General features: G+C 54.8%; 1 protein-coding gene across 6 annotated transcripts; it reads left to right on the top strand.

Moving 5' to 3' along the window:
- Positions 1-25: 25 nt before the first annotated feature.
- GUCD1 (guanylyl cyclase domain containing 1) lies at positions 26-15531 on the top strand. Of its 6 annotated transcripts, none has more exons than XM_008953028.5 (6): positions 26-236; positions 6902-6986; positions 7911-8076; positions 8980-9071; positions 11905-12146; positions 12891-15531. In XM_008953028.5, exons 1-6 carry the CDS (start codon positions 26-28, stop codon positions 12980-12982), a joined length of 888 nt encoding a protein of 295 aa, XP_008951276.3. In that variant the 3' UTR covers positions 12983-15531. The 6 variants fall into 6 exon arrangements, with proteins under 6 accessions (XP_008951276.3, XP_008951272.3, XP_034804910.3 ...); XM_008953024.5 differs by having other exon boundaries at positions 12888-15531; XM_008953033.6 differs by lacking the exon at positions 26-236 and adding an exon at positions 660-902 and having other exon boundaries at positions 12888-15531.
- The last annotated feature ends 1133 nt before the right edge of the window (positions 15532-16664 follow it).

Below are 16664 nucleotides of genomic sequence, written 5' to 3'. Positions count from 1 at the left end.
GTTCCGGCACCGGAAAAGAGGGCTGATGACTGGGCCCGGGGGCCGCCGCAACGACCCTTGGGGCCGGCAAAGAGCCAGAGAGGGTGATCACACTTCCAAGCACCCCACACCAAGGACAGGCTGGACGGCAAGGCGGAGACGCGGGGCTTGGGCCCTCAGACCGGGGACAGCAGGAGGTTGGGCCAAGGCCCAGGACTTCCCGTCACAATTTCATTTGTTGATCCCGGCACCGCCAGGTAAGGGGGGCCCTGAGTGAGGCTAGGTATCTGGTACGGATAAAGTTAGGTATAGAGTAGAGCGGCTGCCCGCTCAGGGTCATCCCAAAAGACAGTTGGAGGAGAGTTGCTTGGGGCCTCGGGGATGCACTGGGCGGGATCAGGGCTTACACCTAGGACTGGCAAAAGAGCGGGACCCGGCAGAGGCGGGGCTTGCCGAAGGGACGAGCCTCTATTCAGGAAATGCACGAGCTTTGGGGCGGGGCTCAAGGAAAGGGGCGGGGCTTCCGGGGCCCGCGTCCTAGTGGGCTGCGCGTCTGCGCGAGGATTGGGCGAGAGGGCGGGGCCACTCGACGCTGAGGCGGCGAATGGCCGGAGCAGACTTAAATCAGGAGGCTGGGGACCTCTAGGATCAAAGTTTGGGGCGGGGCCTAGGGAGGGGGCGGGGCCTCCAGATTCGAGACCTGGAAGGGCTGGGGCGGCGCTTGGGGCGGCCCAGCCGCCGCCTCCCGTTCTCCCCTCCGCAGCGGCGGCGGTGGCGGAGAAGGAACTCGACACGCACCGACCGCCCTCCCGCCCCAGCCGAAGCGGAAGCTGTAGCCCGCTCTGGGCCGGGGCCATGGGCGCCCCGCGCCGCCCGGGTCATGAGGACGGAGGCGGAGGCAGCGGGGCCGCCGCTCGAGCCCGGTCAGTGCCTCTCTGTGGGCCCAGTCTTCACCCTACGAACGAAAGGGACCCCGCCCTAGCGCGGGGCAGGGTCCAGTCGCGCGACCTTGGGCCGACTCCCGCCTCGCCCCCACACCCGCCTGGTTCCAGTCAGTGGGGGTTTCCTGACACTCGCAGGATTGCGACCCTTGTCAGCATGGTGGGAAGGTCCGGGTAGCAGGGGCACCACCTTCCCCAGAAGCGAAAAGTCCTGCTGGAGCCGCCTTGGGAGCTCCCGTGCCTTGGGAAACCGTGGAGGACTGAGGCTGGGAAGGGCAGGAAACTGGCCGAGAGCACCGAGCAATGGAAGGGCCAGTGCCCTGGCCTCCGAGACTCGGCGTTTTGTCTTGCTCTTGTTCTTCACCCTCGTTCTCTCTGCCACGCGGTAGCCTGAGCCCCTTTGGGGCGGAGACCCGGACTGGTATTCAATGTCTTGGCCGTTAGTTTGCTTGCCCAAGACGTAGGGGAGGGGGAAGACGTGATTCCTGTCCTGCTGAAGGCGCGGGGTTGATGACAAACGGAGTTCTAGCTAGTAAACTCTGAAGTGAAGTGCCAACTGTGAAAGAGGTCAACAGCATGTGGGACCCTGACCTTCAGGTGTCACTCCCAGGGAGTGTTCCCTTTTGTGTCTGCTGTGTGGAGTTGGTGGGGGATTTACAACCCTCCTCCTCCAGTTGTCTAGCCCTGTGGTCTGAGACAAGATACTTGCCTTTCCTGAGCCTCAGAGGAGGAATGGCTTACATTCACAGGGAATGTTCTATGAGGCAGGCGCGCGCTGCGTGCAGTTGTTTACATGCAGTGCCTCATTAATCCTCATAACGAACCAGTGAAGTAGGTGCCCACTGTGATTTGCACTTTTGCAGCTGAGCAGACTGAGTCTGAGACGGGTTAAGTATTAAAGGCTAGTGCACTGCTTGCCTTCCTTAGTGACAGCCACTAACTGAGGTCAGGCCAGGGCCTTCCAGGCAGCCCTTTGGCTCCAGGCAGCAACACCTGGCTGTGGCTTTGTGTTCAGAAGGCTAAAGCTGTTATGGGGACAGATGCCAAGGCCTCGCCTAACCTTATCACCCCCAACATGAGCATCTCTAGGTCCGATCCGCCCTTGCCGAGGCTGGAGATGGCCCTGTGGGGCCTGCCAGGCTTCAGGATCAAGGAGTTCTAGAGCGCAGGGCAAGAGGAGGAGGGGCAGCTGAGTCTCTGAGAGAGAGCTGCTGTCTTGTGCCACATTTTATAGCTGGACATGGAAAGGCATGGACAGTCATAGCCTGGCAGAAGATAGCCCAGCTAGTCAGTGTCACAGCCCAAGCCACAGAGTAAGGAGGGAGCCTCACACAGAGGGCTGTAGTCTGGAAGCCTGGGGGAGGAGGGGTGCAGAGCAGGGAAGTGACAAGTAGGTCTGGGCATCTCAAGGTATGAGGTCTTTTTGGAAAACGCCTTCCATTCCCCAAGCATATCTAAGTGCCTACGCTGGGCTGAGGGTTGGAAGGAGGCAAATGCAACCTCATCCCCATCTGCCACTGAAGAATTCTCATTCTGTGCAATAGGGCAAAGCAGATGCCTCTTTAAGGACTCCATATTGAGGGGCCCTGAGAGTGACAGGGATTAGAGCATGGAGACAACATTAACATTTCAGACTAAGGCTCATCAGCTATCATTAGTGATAGTGTAGTTTATGTGTGGCCCAAGACAATTCTTCCAGTGTGGCCCAGGGAAGCCAAAAGATTGGACACTCCTAGACTAAGGGATGTGCAAGAACAAAAGCTGGGGAGGAAACAGTATGAGTAGAGAAAAACAAAAAGGCAGTGTGTGGCTGCTGTGAGGGGTTCTTGAACAGGCAGGCATTCACTGTGACAGCACAACATCTTGCATAGAGCTCTCCCACTGCTCAGCTCTTTATGAGTCCCTAGGGGTCAGGGCTTGGGTGGGTCTTTAGTTACCTTTGTGTCCCCAGAGCCTAGCAAACAGTGAGGGCTTATTTTATTTTTAATTATCTGGGTGTGGTAGCGTGTGCCCATAGTTCCAGCTACTCGGGAGGCTAAGGTCAGAGGATCCCTTGAGCCTGGGAGTTCAGGGCTGCAGTGAGCTCTGGTCACACCACTGCACTCCAGCCTGGGCGACAGAGTGAGACCCTGTTTCAAAAGAAAACAAAAAGTTCTTTTTTTTCTTTTCCTTTTTTTTTTTTTTTTGAGATGGAGTCTCACTCTGTCGCCCAGGCTGGAGTGCAGTGGCGTAATTTTGGCTCACTGCAACCTCCGCCTCCCAGGTTCAAGCGATTCTCCTGCCTCAGCCTCCCGAGTAGCTGGGATAAGAGGCTCTGGCCCCTGCCCGGCTAATGTTTGTATTTTTAGTAGAGACAGGGTTTCACCATGTTGGCCAGGCTGGTCTCAAACTTCTGACCTCAAGTGATCCTCCTGCCTTGGCCTCCCAAAGTGCTTGGATTACAGGCGTGAGCCACTGTGCACGGCCTAAAAAAGTTTATTTCTTCCAGCAAATATTTATTGAGTTACTATTAAACATTCAACACCAGCAACTGAGAATAACAGTGAACAAGATCAGCAAGTTTCCTGCTGTCTCAGTTCATTTGTGCTTCTATAACAAAATACCTGGGACTGGGTAATTTAGAAACAATAGAAATTTAATTTCTTTTTTTCTTTTTTGGAGATGGAGGTCTCACTATTTTGCTCGAACTGGTCTGAAACTCCTTGGCTCCTCTTGCCTTGGCCTCGTGAGTAGTTGGGATTACAGGTGTGTGCCACTGTGCCCAGCTCTAGAAATTTAATTCTTCACAGTTCTGGAGACTCTGAGGTCCAAGATCAAGGCGCTGGCAGGTTCTGTGTCTGGTAAAGGCCTGTTCCTTGTAGATGGTGCCACCTACGTGTCCTCACATGGTGGAAGGAACAGAAAGGGCATGAACACCGCTTTTACATGACAGAAGAACAGAAGGGCAAAAAAAATGGCCTATGCTAGTTTCCTCCAGCCCTTTTATAAGGCACTAGTTCACTGATGAGGGCAGAGCCCTCCTGACTTCGCAAAAGGCCACACTTCTTATTTATTTATATTTTTGGTTGTGGATATCTTCTGCACCCATTTCTTCATACCACCACAATGGAGATTAAGTTTCAACATAAATTTTGGAGAAGATACCATAGCACCTGCCTTCAGGAAGCTTGCCGTCTAGAGAGAGAGTGGCTTGATGCTATTGTTACTTTTGCCAAGCACTGTGAAGGAAACGAATAGGATGCTGTGAAGGAGAGTTCCCTCGTTTCTCAAAGGCTTAGTCAGAAAAACCTCTAAGAAGAGATTTTGAGCTGGGACCTGAATGACTAGAAGGGACACAACCTTGAGAACAGCAGCCGGGAGAGAGTTTCAGACAGAGGGATCCTCACGTGCAGACGCCTTGGGGTAGAATGAAGCCTTGATGAGTTCACAGGTTAACTAGACCACAGGTGAGGGCAGCCAAGATGAGGCTGGCGGGCCAGGTTAGGCAGGGCCCCGGTAAGGGGTGAGAACCTTATTCCAAGAGCAGTGGGAAACTGAATGGGAATCCCTACGGCTGCTGTATGTAGAGGTGGGAGAGGTGCTGGGAGTGGAATTTGGGGCAGGGACAGGCAGGGGTCAGTGCCACTGAATCCTTGGCAGTGATAGCAGGGGAACATGTGAGCGCCTTGAGTGAACGGCCTGGGTATCTTTTGGAGGCATCTGGGTTAAGAGGAAGGAAGAGAATGAGGCCTCAGTCCAGCCTGGGCTTAGCATACCAGGCCCCAGCTGGGGGCAGGTTCACATTATTAGCACCTGCAAAGGGCTTTATAGACGTTCTTGTCCTTAGGGTTCACATCACCCTGCAGGCTGGCGTCTGGTAGTCCATTTCACAGAGGAAGAAGCAGGCACAGAGAGGCCAGGCAACTTAGCTAGCAGGTGGCCTGCTTTGCTCATGCCATTGTGCCTTCCATGGGCCCTGCTGCACATGGAGTAGAAAGACACCAGGAGCAGTGATAGGTCCCTGCCTCTTGGGAACGTATAAACAACACAGGAGGGCACAGACAAGCTCAATGCAAGGGCCGCATCCTAGGAGGCAAAGCGTGAACTCAAGCCCAGAGAAGTACAGATGAGTGAAAGGGTGTAGCCAGTCTGATCAGGGAAGGCCCTGGAAATGGTGGCCTCTGAGCCAGGCCTTGAAGGCTGGGGAAGGTCAGACATAGGAAGGGAGGAACTTGGGATTCAAAGCCTGGTAGGTTGGAAAGGCCAGGACAGATCCCAGGACTAGTGAGTGGCCGTCTTAGCTGGCGCACGCAGGGAAGTGAGGGGAACTGGGGCTGGCACAGCAGGAGGGCTCCTGGGGTGGCTCTACACAGAGCTGGTCACACAGTCCAGGAGAGGCCTGCCAGATGGGGAAACAATGTGGGCAAGGTTTTCATGTGCTGAATGAGTGTCATGAGGGAGTAACAGCAGAGATAAGTCTCTTCCTCTTTAGACTCTGAACTTTGTCCAGGTTCATGAGGCAGCTACGGAGGAGGGTCCTGCATGCCACATGCCCATTTGCCCCACCTCAGGGCCTTAGCACATGCTGTTCCCCCATCCCCTCTAAGACACACCCCCACTGTTTTCCCCAGCCTAGGCCTCTATTTTGCTATGTTTGCTTATTTTTGCTATCCACCAGGAGAGTGACTTTGTGTCATTCACTGCTGTATCTCCAGTACACACACCAGGCACTTACTAGGCATTTGGGAAATATTTGTTGACTGAATGACTGAATCAGACCAAAGTCCCCCTGTTTAGGGATGGCCAGACTCATTCCAGCAAGAGGAAGTCAGCTGCCCAGCCCACAGCCAGCCAGCAGTGGCACAGTTGAGACTGGAACGCTAGGTCAGGCCCTTTCTGCTCCACCTCACAGCCTGGCAAAGACAGACCGAGAGGTCGCCCAGGGTTGGTGGGGGATGGAGCTCACAAGAATATTCCATATGCTTCATAGCTTACGTGACAGTTCCCTTCTCCTGGCCATGGTCTCACACCCTGGTGGTCCTGGGGTCTTTGGAGTCAAGCAAACCTCCAGGGGCCTCATGAACTCAGATACATTATCTGCTGAGTGCCTCCCATGTGCCAGCCCTGGAATGAAAGCAGGAAACAAAACAGCCCCTGCTGGCCAGGCGGAATGGCTCACGCCTGTAATCCCAGCACTTTGGGAGACTGAGGTGGATCACCTGAGGTCAGGAGTTCGAGACCAGCCATGGAACCATGGACAACATGGTGAAACCCCATCTCTACTAAAATTACAATAATTAGCTGGGCATGGTGGCGCACGCCTGTGGACTACAGGCTGCTTGGGTGGCTGAGGCAGGAGAATTACTTGCCACCCGGGAATCGCAGGTTGCAGTGAGCCGAGATCATGCCGTTGCAGTGAGCCGAGATCATGCCATTGCACTCCAGCCTGTGTGACAGAGCAAGACCCTGTTGAAAAAAAAGAAAAAGACTCTGTCCCTCCTCCTCAGAGCTCCCACCAAAAGAAGGGCTTTGGGTAGGCATGGTGGGCAGTGAGTGCACATGTGGGTCACTGGGCCTGAGAGGGGCAATACTGGAGAAGTGACATCCAAGGGCAGGAGTTAGCTCAGGCACCTGGGAAGCCAGGTTATGTCCAGGCAGAGGAACCAGGTGTGCAAAGACCCCCAGGGTGTGAGGGATTATGACAAGCAAAGGCAAGGGTGCAGAGGGTGCTAGGGCAGCAGCCATGGAGGTATTGTCTTAAGGAATGTGGGACCCAGCTCACTGGAGGATTTTCAGTTGGGCTGACCTGCTCTGGCCGGTGTTTTGGGGAGATCACTGCTACTATAGGAGCCTGGATTTGAGGGGATTCCTGAAGGATTGTGGGAAGGTCCCTGAGCAGCCCCTGCAGGGTCTAGGCAGGAGGCAGTGACACTGGCTCCCATGAGGGTGGGAGTGGTGGGCTCTGCGCTGAGGGTCTGTGACCTCCCTCTGTTTCTGTACAGGGGACTTTGTGCAACTGCCTGTGCCCGTCATCCAGCAGCTCTACCACTGGGACTGTGGCCTGGCCTGCTCCAGGATGGTGCTGCGGTGAGTGGGGCCAGGGCTGGGGGCCCAGGTACTTCCCATCTACATCTTCTGCTCTGGCTTGGGAGAGACCTGGGTGGGATCCATGGTCCATGTAGCTATCTTTGGTTGGGGCTTGCAGGAGGCCAAGCTTCTACCTGGTCCTAGTCCCATCTGCAAAAGTGAGCAAGGGGTGGACCAGGCCTTCCAGCTCTCCATGATAGTAATGTCTGGGGGCTTGGGGTGGCCAGGAAGTCCCAGGTGCCCAGGCCTGTCCTACAAGGCAGTTCTGTGACTGGGATAGGAGGCCCTCCACTCCCCAGTTTCTGGCTCCTGGGAGAATGGGGTGCTGACCGTTAAGCTGAGGCTGTGTGAATATCACAGAAACCTGGACAGTGAGAGCCAAGAGGGACTGTAGCCGTCACCTTGTACAAGAGTTTTTCATTTGGCTTCCTGGAACCACAGGGCAGCTGCATCTTCATCTGTTTTACATCCTGGAAATCTCAGCAAGAGAAAATTCAACAAAAGCATTCTGTGCCTAAAACTTTGAAAACCACTAATGTGATCAGGGACCTCATCTTAGAGATGAAGCTAAAGAGGCCAGAGAAGACAATGACTTGCCCAAGGTCACAGCCCATAAAACACAATAGATTTGAGAAGCAGAGTCCAGGCCTGCAACTCTGGAGCCAGGATGGTGCCCCAAGCAGCCTGGGCAGTGTGTGCAGGACCTAGGGTCTCATGATGAAGGAGGGAGACTTCTGGGGAATGGGACCTGTGACGGGGCTCTTGGGCCAGCGGGTGGAGGGTGACTCAGACCAGTTGACCCTCAAGACCAAGCTGAGCTCCCCAGCTCATCTGCCTGCAGGTACCTGGGCCAGCGGGTGGAGGGTGACTCAGACCAGTTGACCCTCAAGACCAAGCTGAGCTCCCCAGCTCATCTGCCTGCAGGTACCTGGGCCAGCTGGACGACAGTGAGTTTGAGAGAGCCCTGCAGAAGCTGCAGCTGACCAGGAGCATCTGGACCATCGACCTGGCCTACCTGATGCACCACTTTGGCGTGAGGCACCGCTTCTGTACCCAGACCCTGGGCGTCGACAAGGGCTACAAGAACCAGGTGAGCGACCAGCCACCAGGCCTTCCCATGTGGGGCCACACAGAGGTATAAGACCACCTGGTTCCAGTAGTTGGAAGAGGGAACAGTCAAGGGCTAGACACCCAGGTAGATACCCAGGTGTGCAGAGACCAGGGAGCAGCAGCAGAGAGGCTATAGGCAGGATTTGGGAGCCAGTCAGAGCAGGTGCCCTTGCAGTCTGGCCTGCCCAGAGGATCTGAGTACTGAGTCCTGGCTCCTGTCCACCTGCCTTCTACAGCCCTCAGAATGTGCAGAGGCCACTTCCTACGTTCTTTCCTACTGTCCTCAGCACAAGGCAGGCCCAGGGCCTCTGAGAACATCATTGACCTCATCCGGCCATCATTTGCACATTTTTTTTACTTTTCATCAGGAGAGCCAGCTTTTAAGCTATATAATTGGTAGTCTAGAAGAAAACCAAAATACCATCTTTTCTTTTTTTTGCCTTTTGAAAAATAATGCCAACATAGCCATGCCAGCAAAGTGTGTTCCATGGACGACACCTAGCTAAGCCAAGCTGTAGCTGAGCTGTCCCAGGTGGTTCAGCCTCATCCCCCTTGCTTATTCGCTACGGGCTCCTGCTCATGCCTGCCAGAGTGTACAAGCCCAAGGGTGATCGATCCTCCCCAGAGAGCTGACCTGAGCCCAGCTGCCCACCCCTCTCTCAAGCATCATCCTCATGCCTCTGTGTGGTCCTGCTTCCCTGCTCCTGCTTAGGACAGACAGCTTTCTGATCTGGCTTGCTGCATGTCCCGTCTGCCCTGGCAGGTGGGGCTCCTCTGCCCTCCTGCTGTCTCTGCCTCTGTAACACGCTCTTTATTTCCTTCATCTAAATGGAGTGAAGGCAGCCTGGGTGGTGGCCACTCCATCCCCCTCTTCTCTGTTCAGTCCTTCTACAGGAAGCACTTTGACACAGAAGAGACCCGGGTGAATCAGCTGTTTGCACAAGCAAAGGCCTGCAAGGTGCTGGTGGAGAAATGGTGAGCCCCCCAACTTTCCTACCTGCCCTTCCTCTCATGCCTGCTCACCCACAGATCTGCAGTGGGGAGGCCTCGGGATGGTGTTCAGGAAAGGCTAGGACTCTGGAGCCAGGCAGAACTGGCTACCCGGGTGGCTGTGGGCACTGACTTGCCCCCTTGAGCCTTGGTTTATGGAGCTCACTGGGGCTACATGACCCAGGCTCTGACCAGGGGTGGATCCTGAGCAGGTGCTGGAGGGATAGGTGGGTGAGAGAGATTGCACCCAGCCCTTGGGCTACTTGCAGAAAGACAGCATGGGACAGAACACAAGACCCCTAATGAAAGGGCGATGGCCTAAGAGGAATGTGCTGGTGCAGTGATTGACAAGGGATGGGGAACAGGGAGGACCCAGTGTGTAATGGCTGCTGTGACCTTACAAGGGCCTCCTCTTCTCATCTGTATGCATTGGGGCTGGATTCAGGAAGACCCTGGGTGCAGTTTGCCCAGATGTGGGTCACATTCTTTTCTGGACTACGTGGGAGTGGGGCTCAGACCTGCTGCCTCTAGGTCCTGTACAGGCTCTTCTCAGATTTTCCCTTTCTTTGCGGATTTATATTTTCATTATTGATGTAGTATAATCACATGATAGGTGATTTAGAAAATGGGGGTTTGGGGGCCAGGCGCGGTGGCTCACGCCTGTGATCCCAGCACTTTGGGAGGCTGAGGTGGGCGGATCATGAGGTCAGGAGATCGAGACCATCCTGGCTAACACGGTGAAACCTTGTCTCTACTAAAAATACAAAAAATTAGTCGGGCGTGGTGGCGGGCGCCTGTAGTCCCAGCTACTCGGGAGGCTGAGGCAGGAGAATGGCCTGAACCCAGGCGGCAGAGCTTGCAGTGAGCCGAGATAGTGCCACTGCACTCCAGCCTGGGGGACAGAGCGAGACTCTGTCTGAATCTGCCCTCAAGGAAACAGGCAAATCCAGGATGTGGGACATTTTCCAAGACTACTGCCCCGGGCTTTAAAAATCAACAAAACAGGCCGGGCACGGTGGCTCACGCTTGTAATCCCAGCACTTTGGGAGGCCGAGGCGGGCGGATCACGAGGTTAGGAGATCGAGATCATGGTGAAACCCCGTCTCAACTAAAAATACAAAAAATTAGCTGGGCGCAGTGGCGGGTGCCTGTAGTCCCAGCTACTCGGGAGGCTGAGGCAGGAGAATGGCATGAACCCAGGAGGCGGAGCTTGCAGTGAGCCGACATCGCGCCACTGCACTCCAGCCTGGGCGACAGAGACAGACTCTGTCTAAAAAAAAAAAAGAATATGGGGGGGTGGGATCTCCATTCATACTATGACCACATGGGCACATGTTGGAAGGAAAGGCAGCAAATGTTTATTTAGCAGCCCTCAACAGGTGCTGTCTCCTTGAGTGGGAAAGCTGTTGCTATCTCTGTTTCTCGGGGGAGGAAACTGAGGATGAGAGAGACACCCAAGGTCACCCCCAGCATCTTGGCCATGCCATGATCTGAACCCATGCTTGTTATTCCTTGAAGCCTGTAGTTTTTCCTTCCAGCCAAGCCCCTGCTTTTTCCCTATAGCTGAAATCCCACTCCTGTGCACTGCCACTGGGAACTCAGCCAGCTATTTTGTTTCAAAGACCAAATGGAAAAATGGCATGTTTCCTCGGCCAAGGCAGCAATCCAAACTGCCACGTGACTCAGCTGTGGCTGAAGCTGGGTCAGGCCACGTGGTACTGATGCTGCCACTCCTAAGGAAGGCCCCAAGTGGGTGAGCAGCCCCTCCAGCAAAGATGCAGGAGCCCCTGGCCTAGAGCTCCCCCTGCCCACAGCCCCATCTGCCCTCTGTCCCTCTGGGTGTTTTCTTTTCTTTCTTTTTTTTTTTTTTTTTTTAAGAGACAGGGTCTTACTGTGTCATACAGGCTGTAGTGCTGTGGTGCAACATTGCAATACAGCTCACTGCTACAGCCCCAGGCTTAAGTGATCTTCTTGCCTCAGTCTCCCAAGTAGCTGGAACCACAATCTCATACTACCACGCCCCACGCCTGGTAAATTTTTAAATGTTTTTGTAAAGACAGGGTACTGCTATGTTGCCCAGGCTGGTCTCTAATTCCTAGTCTCAAGCGATCCTTCCGCTTTGGCCTCCCAAAGCACTGGGATTATAGGCGTGAGCCACTGTGCCCAGCCCTGCTCTAGGTTTTCATTTGGATTTGCTGCCTAGTGGAAGGCACAGGATGGGGCAGTGCCTTCTGCCAGTGAGGGAGGCTCCAGGTAGATGTCATTGCTGAACTGGAGCTCCCCTGGAAGCAGTGTGGCCCAGCCCTTCCTGGGCAGCCCCTTCTGCCACCAGGAGCCTTAGAAAAAAAGTAAAATAGCTCTTTCAGAGAAGCATTTGGTTTTGAAAGTGTCTGAGCCATGCTTGGCTGGCAGTTTTCAATGTAAACCACACATGATTTAGGGTAGAGGAGAGACAGGGCTGGGCAAAAAGAATTCACTAACCAGGCTGGGGTGCAGTAGGAGGATGGTTTCTGTGTGCTGCTCTAGTGGCCCTTGACTGGACCCACCTGGAGCTGAATTGCTCTCCCCGTGAAGGGCCTGACAGAGCCAGCTCATCTTTGTGCACATTCAGACACACACACACACACCCCCCCCACCGGTCTCCTGCTTGGCTCTAGGCTGAGCCTGGGCCACAGTGACAGAGCAGGGAGTTCAGGGCAAAGGGAAAAGGAGCCGATCCCCAAGCTTTGTAACAGAGAAACAGGCACAAGCAGGGATCCATTTGAGGGATGGGGAATGGGGGCCCAGCAGCACCAGCTGACCCCCCTCCCGCCCACAGCACAGTGAGTGTGAAGGACATCCAGGCGCACCTGGCTCAGGGCCATGTGGCCATCGTGCTGGTGAACTCAGGGGTGCTGCACTGTGACCTGTGCTCCAGCCCTGTCAAGTACTGCTGCTTCACCCCCAGCGGCCACCGCTGCTTCTGCCGCACTCCTGACTACCAGGGCCACTTCATCGTGCTGCGTGGCTACAACCGGGCCACTGGCTGCATCTTCTACAACAACCCAGCCTATGCCGACCGTGAGTGCTGGGTGGGGTGGGTGAGGCAGAGTGGTCCACATTCACTGTTCTGTATGCCCAGTGCCCACAATTCCCACCCATTCAATCTAGTGTGGCCAGGGCCTCCCTCCCTACCTTTTCCCCAAAGCCCCTGCTCCTCCTGGGCTCTTGTCACTGTGGCCACCCCTCAGGCCATGCAGGCAAACCTGCCGCAAACTGTGCCAGCCTCCTCTACACCCTGGCCACCCCTCCCTTTCACACCACAGGCCCCACGCCACTGCCCAGGTCCCTGCCTTACCCTTTCATGCTGCCCAGGCTGCACCCCTCCCCCAACCACCAGGATGGCCAGCACATTCCTCAGAAAGAAAAGCCCGGCCAGACCCAGCCCCTGCTCTAGACCCATCCTGGCCTGCCTACTGCCCTCCGGGCACAGGGAAGGGCTGCCCTGACTCTCATAGACTGGATTCACATAGACAGCCCCTGGACGCCCTGACCACATAGACTTACCCCGTCTATGTGGCCTGGAGCACGTTTCTTCCCCTCTCTGGGCCTTTCTCCAACTGCTTTACTGGGGAGGAGTCAGAGAAACCTCATGAAGACCAGGATGGGCAAGGAGGGCTTCCTGGGGGTGGAGGACTTGAGTTGAGAGGAATGGCCATGTGGATGGGAAACAGACCTCACTCAGCTCCCCTGGGCACTGTGTCGGTGGTGTAGGTGCTCTCTCACAACCCACTGACCCCGTTCTGCCTTCCCCACCCCCAGCAGGAATGTGCAGCACCAGCATCAGTAACTTTGAGGAGGCCAGAACCAGCTATGGCACAGATGAGGACATCCTCTTTGTCTACTTGGACAGCTGACAGCAGGAGCCTGGTGCGCCTAGGCCCTCGGACACCATCCCCACCCCAGCCGGGCCCACTCAGGATGCCCTGGCCCAGGCTTGGGGCTGCTGGGGTTGGAATGTGGAACTGCAGCCTCAGCCCATCTGGCAGAGCCCCAGGAACTCTGGGAGACTGGCACAGCTGCTTTGTCTGCCAGTGCCGTGTGTTGTCATGTCACTCACCCCAAGCACCTGCTGGCTGCTGGAAGCATACCCCAAGACCCCAAGCCTTGATTCCAGCTGCGCCCACAGGAAGTCCAGTCCCGACAGTGCCCTTGTTGCCTTTTAGCCAGATCCATGGCAATGGTCTCCCCACAGACCGCAGGACTGAGCCTGGAGAGAGAAGTCGCTTGACGGATGCCACTTGTCAGGACAGTATGTGAGTGTCTGGAGACAGCATAGCTGACCCCAATCCCCCAGGGCTGAGGACCCCTCCAGGCCCCTCTCTCCTGGAAGTGCTGCATATGCCCCTGTGCCCAGTGGTTGATGACACCACCACCTCCTGCCTACCCATGAGCCCAAGTTTCTGTGGCTCATTACAGGGCATCTGACCCCTGCCACCCAGCATAGACACACCTCACAGCTGCCCTGCCATGCAGAGCCCTGGCCGCTGGAGACTCTTAAACCCCCCACAGCCCTCCAGGTCCTCCAGCTCTGTCAGATGGAGGGCTCTCGGGCCCAGATCCCACTGGTAGGCCTCGTGGCTGGCAGCAGTGCTCTGGGAATAAACAGCTGCCCTAGCCCCAGAGGGATCCCTGCACCCAGGAGGCCTCCTGACACCAGCCTAAATCCTGACAGCAGGGTCTGCCCTCTGAGTGTGGGGAGCCCCTAGTCCTTTAAGGTTGGCTGCTAAGGCCTGTGCTCCAAAGCAACGGGCTGGTCTTCACACCAGATTGCACAGGATACTGGGTCTTGTCTATCTTGATGGAGAAGAGGGGTTCCTGCCCAGGATCTTACAACACAGCAAGTAGCACAGAGCTCTTTCCTTCCTCTTTTTTGGGGAGGTTGGGGTCAGGGGTTGTTTCTTTGAGATTTAAGTTTTCATTTTTGAGGGGTAATCACCTTCAAGTAAAACAGTAATAGCAAGAGTGAAGGTACTTTGGAACCACTAACACCTCTGCACAGGGCAGTTAGCCAGCTCAAGTTCTTTTTCAGAGAAAGGGACTTGGCCAGTGGTTTAAGTACCTGCCCCTTCACCTCTCAGACGAGGCAGCTGACGAGGCAGCTGGCCTAGTCTTGGGAGTCTGCTCAGGACAGTGGTGGAGCTGGGTCTTGAACCCCGGTCTGCACCTAAAAAACTAAAGGAAATGGATTTTTTTTTTTTTTTTTTTTTTTTTTTGAGACGGAGACTCACTCTGTTGCCCAGGCTGGAGTGCAGTGGCACGATCTTGGCTTACTACAACCTCTGCCTCCTGGGTTCAAGCGATCCTCCTGCCTCAGCCCCCCAGTAGCTGGGACTACAGGCACATGCCACCATGCCCGGCTAATTTTTTTGTATTTTTAGTAGAGACCAGGTTTCGCCATGTTGGCCAGGCTGGTCTCGAACCCCTGAGCTCAGGTGATCCACCTGCCTCGGCCTCCCAAAGTGGGAAATGGGTCATTTTCAAAGGGGCAACAGTGATACCATCCCTGCACTCCTGGGTCCTGCTCTTCCAATGCCCAAGGCATGGCATGGTGGCAGCTGTGCCCCTGCCCATTGCTTTGGAGCACAGATGACTCTGGGGGCAGAGGTGGGCTCTGTTTAGGAGGGCAGTGAGACCACCCAGCCAAATTGCTTCTCAACCCTAGACAAAGCCTTTGGCCAAGAGGGAGGTGCTGTTAGTTGGGCAGCCCTTCTGGGTTTCAGAGACCGGTGTTGGCTCTAGACTGGTCTCATCTCCATTGCCTTAATGCCAGGTGGCCCAGGAGTACCCATGCACAGCAGCTGTGGGGTGTGGGCATCTTCAGGTGGTATTCTGGTAAAATTGTTAGAATAGCTGTATGAAGGAAACCAGTGGGAGGAAATGAAGTTTTCAGGATGGTGGGATGTGATTTAGACAGTGCACATGCTGTTAGGGCTGTCACTAGGGAGTGGCCTTCATGGAGGGTGGTAACAGCACCTCAGTCCAGCCAAAATGTTTAGAAACACTCAGTCTCTGGTCCCAGAGGATGGCTTCTCAGGGCATGCCACAAGTTAAAGGTCACCTTCCTGAAAGATGAATGAGAAAGCTGCCCATTCTCAAGACTCATCTGCCTAGGGAGGGTCACAGAGGCAGGATGTAAGACACACTGTGTTGCATTCTTGCACAAGTCATGAAAATGGGGCCAGAGAGCCTGGACATCAGGGACTTTTGCCCACAGCACATGACACCAACAGCTGCCCAGCCTGTTCACATGCTGGGGACCAGCACAGCACCTGAAGCCATGTGGGACAGTGGGCTTTGTTCATTCTAGCCACGGGGATGAAAGGGATCTTTTGCATTGCAGAGATTTTATATATTTTTTGTTTGTAATGAGCCATTCTCAATAAACATTATTCTCACTGCAAAATGGTGGTAGCCCCTGGCTGGCCTTTATGAAGCTGTGTTGATCTGCAGAATTCTGTCCCTTCTCAAGTTCTCAGCATGAGCACATGGGAACCCAGGTCCTTGTCTTGCCATACCCAGTTTAGCTGGGACTGGAATCCTGTTTTCTGTTTTCTAGGGCCATATCCATCCCGTTCAGGCCTGGATGCTTGTGCCTGTCCTGGACAGGCAGTACTAGAGGTAGAAGGGCCTCGGGGCTCAGCTCAAGTGAACTGCAACAAATGCAACTACAGGAGACACAACAGAATGAGGGAGATGTTGAAGCAGGAGAGACGAAAGTGGGTGGGATGGTGAGTGCTGGGTGGAGCTGGCTGCTCAGAGCATGCAGAGTTGGGGTTGAGGTAGACAGACCGAGAGTGCAGTAGTGCGATCTCGGCTCACTCCAACCTCCACCTCCTGGGTTGAAGCAATTCTCCTGCCTCAGTCTCCTGAGTAGCTGGGATTACAGGCACACACGACCACGCCCGGCTAATTTTTGTATTCTTAGTAGACACAGGTTTTACCATGATGTTGCCCAGGCTGCTCTCGAACTCCCAGCCTCAAGTGATCTGCCTGCCTCAGTCTCCCAAAGTGCTGGGGTTACAGGCATGAGCCACTGTGCCTGGCCAATGTCATCACTTTTAAAGAAGCACTTCTGTTCCTTCCCATCCTCCCTCAAACACATCATCTTGTCTGTCTCCACTGCTATAGCCCCAGTATCTGACACCTAGTAGATGTTCAGTAAATGTGAGTGAATGGATACTAGGCTAAAACAATACCTGTTTCAGCAGCTTTCCTGTACTTTTCAGAACTAAAAGTAATCATTAAAGGGGAGGCAGAAGGCCGGGCACGGTGGCTCATGCCTGTAATCCCAGCACTTTGGGAGGCCGAGGCGGGCAGATCACCTGAGGTTGGGAGTTCGCGACCAGCCTGACCAACATGGAGAAACCCTATCTCTACTAAAAATACAAAATTAGCTGGGCATGGTGGCACATGCCTGTAATCCCAGCTACTCAGGAGGCTGAGGCAGGAGAATTGCTTGAACCCGGGAGGTGGAGGTTGTGGTGAGCTGAGATCACATCATTGCACTCCAGCCTGGGCAACAAGAGCAAAACTGTC

Source organism: Pan paniscus, chromosome 23 (genome assembly GCF_029289425.2).
Source record: "Pan paniscus chromosome 23, NHGRI_mPanPan1-v2.0_pri, whole genome shotgun sequence".
Taxonomy (NCBI): domain Eukaryota; kingdom Metazoa; phylum Chordata; class Mammalia; order Primates; family Hominidae; genus Pan; species Pan paniscus.
This window is presented reverse-complemented; position numbering and strand designations above follow the sequence as displayed.

What these genes read in the sequence shown, in the direction of transcription:
- GUCD1 (XM_008953024.5), top strand. Translation starts at nt 26, where the DNA reads ATGACTGGGCCCGGGGGCCGCCGCAACGACCCTTGGGGCCGGCAAAGA. An exon ending in ACAAGGGCTACAAGAACCAG is followed by an intron (nt 8,077 to 8,979) that starts GTGAGCGACCAG and finishes TTCTCTGTTCAG; the next exon opens with TCCTTCTACAGGAAGCACTT. An exon ending in AAGGTGCTGGTGGAGAAATG is followed by an intron (nt 9,072 to 11,904) that starts GTGAGCCCCCCA and finishes TCCCGCCCACAG; the next exon opens with CACAGTGAGTGTGAAGGACA.